Below are 3,278 nucleotides of genomic sequence, written 5' to 3' on the forward strand. Positions count from 1 at the left end.
GGCACGTCGGGCCCGCTGTGTCCGCTTCCCGTGGCGGCCGGAAATGTTGCTAGCCGCACTAGCCTCTGAAAGCCCGCGCTGCTTCAGCTGTACCACGTTCGACATTTCAACGTCATGGCAAGTTGTGCGCGCGGCGAACATGCTGCTGTGAAATATTCCCACTTTGAGGTTGGAGAAGTGTCCAAGGGGGACCCCGAGCCGCCGGGCAGCAAACCGCCCCGGCAGCCCAACGACCAACGCCCGCCCCCCGCCAGGGCGGCGCACACCCGTAACGGAAGCCCTACTGACACTCCCCATGGAAGCGCATTCAACTCGCCCTTCGAGGATCGGCTTCAACAGCGCAATATTCAACTTTCAAACCTCGCGTTACCAAATGCACCCAACAGGAGTCGTTCTTTTGAGTGGCGTAAGTCGTTATCTTGGTCTCCAAGCGGCCGCTCTGATCACTGTTCCCGCAGATGACAAATCTGCACCTTCTCCTGGGCCTGCGCCCGTTCTCTCATTGGATAGGCTCCCGCCTGAATTGCATGACTACATTTACGACATCCTCGTAAGCTTTGATGCAGAAGTTGGTATCGCGGCTCTCCTTAGTCTCCAAGCATGGTCTAGGCAGCTTCATCCTCATCTCTTCAACAGGCTCATGCTGAAGAACGAGGAAGACTGCCATATGCTATATGATATACTGTGGTCCCAGTTGTTGGCCTGGCTTGCAGAGCACACCATCGTGTTGATGTTCACCAACACTTGCTTCACCAATCCTCATCTCTGGATAACACGCATGTGCCTCCTGCCAGCGTGCCGCTCTGTCCACAAAATTTATCAGCCCAGCAGTCCTCCTGCATGCATGGTGCACAGCGTGGCCCTGAAGAGCTTGCTGCAGAATATCATATTGTCGTGATACGACTACTGGGCTGCGCGAGCGCGAACTGGCGAGTGGCACGTGGGCACGATCTAATACACACGGTGTTAGTCTGAGTGCGAAGGGAAAGAGCACACTGTATAGCTATATACCTAATACACACGGTGTTAGCTAGACAGGGGTCCGGTGAGCATACTACATAATGCGCAAGGGCGACGAAGGGAACTTACTCTGAGTGCGAAGGGAAAGAGCACGCAGAGTGGGGATGCGAGAGGAGTCCTTATATACTAAAAAGGGGCGAAATTGAAAGTCCGCTAGAATGGGGAAGCCTGCCATAAAGAGGTCCGTGCGTGGGAGCACTACATATGATTGTCCAATCACTATCTACGTATTAGCAGTGCCTAATCTAAGATGTCCACCTTAAGTCCATGCCGGGCGGAACGCCGAGCCAGAGCCACTAGGCGCTTCAACACTCCTCCTTGGCGAGGCGATACGGAACGAGGCCAAGAGACTGGGTGTGATGGTTGTGTACCTCAGCCGGTAAAGGCTTTGTGAGAATATCAGCCGGATTGTCGACACCGGGAATCCTAACAAGTTCGATCAGACCTGCTTCGAATTGCTCGTGAACAGCGTGAGCTTTGACGCGGGTGTGTTTCGTGCGATGCTTGATGTTGGGTGACTGGGCAGCATCGACGACAGATTTGTTGTCGCAGTGGAGAGAGACAGGCTTCGCGAGTGGGTGTTCGATGTACTTAGCGAAGATTTTGAGCCACTGTAAATGTCGGACTGCTTCATCGGCTGCGAAGTACTCTGCGTCGAAGGTGTCTCGAGCCACAGAGCGTTGCTTGCGAGAAGACCAACTGGTCGCGCCTCTACCGAGTTTGTAAACCCAGCCGGATGTTGAGACGGAGTTGTCCTTGTCGTTCGCGAAGTCTGCGTCAGTGTAACCGAGCAAACGGCTATCGGTCTCGTCGTGCTGACTTAGACAGAGTCGATAGTTGGAGGTGCCGCGAAGGTACTTGAGAACACGATAGGCGGCAGCTACGTGCTTCGGTGAAGGGTTTGCCTGGTATTGGCAAAGTCGGGCGACGGCGAAGCCGATGTCGGGGCAAGTCCCGAGCATGGCGTACATGAGTGAGCCGAGGAGTGAGCGGTAGAGCTTGATGCGGTCTTGCGGGCAGTCCGCGGGGTCTTCCTCGTTCTTCTCGAGTACGATGTCAGTGCCGAGTGGTGTGGATGCGGGGTTGCAGTCTTCGTATCTGAATCGTTTGAGAACGGACTCGATGTACGTTTCCTGGTCGAGGTATGTAGCTTGACTCCCCCTATCCCTCGTGACACGAATGCCGAGGTAATACTTGAGTTCGCCAAGGTCCTTGAGTTGGAACCTTTCCTTCAGTGCCTCTTTTGTTTGTTGGATGAGATCGAGGCTGTTTCCCATCATAGTTAGGTCGTCAACGTAAACCACTAAAATTTGAGTGGATCCCCCTCGTTGACGGCGAATGAAGATGGATACGTCGCCGGCGTCGTGGCATGCGAATCCAATGTCCTCAAGACAGGCTTTGAGCGTGAGGAACCATGTTCGTCCCGCTTGCTTTAACCCGTATATTGCTTTCTGCAGGCGGCATACTTTGCCTGCGTCCGTTACGAAACCTTCAGGTTGCTCCATGTATAGCTCCTCGTCGAGTTCTCCGTTCAGATATGCTCTATCAAAGTCGATCTGATGGATTTCCCAGTCCTGGATAGTCGCTAGGGCGATGAGGTATCGCCAGGATTCTAGACAGGCGACGGGAGCGAAGGTGTCTTCGTAGTCGATGTCTTGAACTTGCGTGAACCCCTTGGCTACGAGCCTTGCCTTGTAGCGATCCACTTCTCCGTTCTCGTTGCGCTTGACAACGTATACCCATTTGCACTTGATCGCCTTGCGACCCTTTGGTAGGTCGACAAGTTCCCAGGTGCCTTGTTCCAGGAGGCCGGTGACTTCGGCCTGCATGGCAGTCATCCATTCCGCTGAATCCGGTGCATCGGCTGCTTGTTTGTAGGTTCGCGGCTCTCCAGCGATGGAGGAGTCGCCTACGATCGCAGCGATGTCGCCCGGTTCCTTGCCTGTGTTCAGTGCTTCCTCGATGTCCGCTTCGGTCGCTCCAGGCCAAATGCTCGTCCATTTCTGAGTTGCTTCACGCTCACGGGTACCGCGGCGGACGCCTGATGACGTCGTGGCATGCTCAGGGTTGGAAAAAGGGTTTTAGTCCCACGAGGTTGTGTTGGGATTTGGCTGGAGTGGCGGAGGGGCGACGACGCAAGATGGTGAGGCTTTGGCCTTGCCTTTGAATTCAGGCTTGACCAGTGCACTTGGCGGAATTGGCGGAGCTGGATACAACTCTGTTCGAGGTGTAAGGCGTGGTATTTGGGATGCTGTAGG

The 3,278-nt window shown here is 54.7% G+C and overlaps 1 protein-coding gene across 1 annotated transcript; it reads left to right on the forward strand.

The window, feature by feature from the left end:
• Positions 1-114: 114 nt before the first annotated feature.
• PHACADRAFT_201819 (uncharacterized protein) lies at positions 115-898 on the forward strand (the record flags this gene model as incomplete). Its single annotated transcript, XM_007402099.1, has 2 exons — positions 115-406; positions 459-898. The coding sequence occupies 2 exons, from the start codon at positions 115-117 to the stop codon at positions 896-898; spliced, it is 732 nt and encodes a 243-aa protein (XP_007402161.1).
• Positions 899-3,278: the final 2,380 nt, after the last annotated feature.

The sequence above is a fragment of the Phanerochaete carnosa genome (genome assembly GCF_000300595.1).
Source record: "Phanerochaete carnosa HHB-10118-sp unplaced genomic scaffold PHACAscaffold_25, whole genome shotgun sequence".
In the NCBI taxonomy this organism is placed as follows: domain Eukaryota; kingdom Fungi; phylum Basidiomycota; class Agaricomycetes; order Polyporales; family Phanerochaetaceae; genus Phanerochaete; species Phanerochaete carnosa.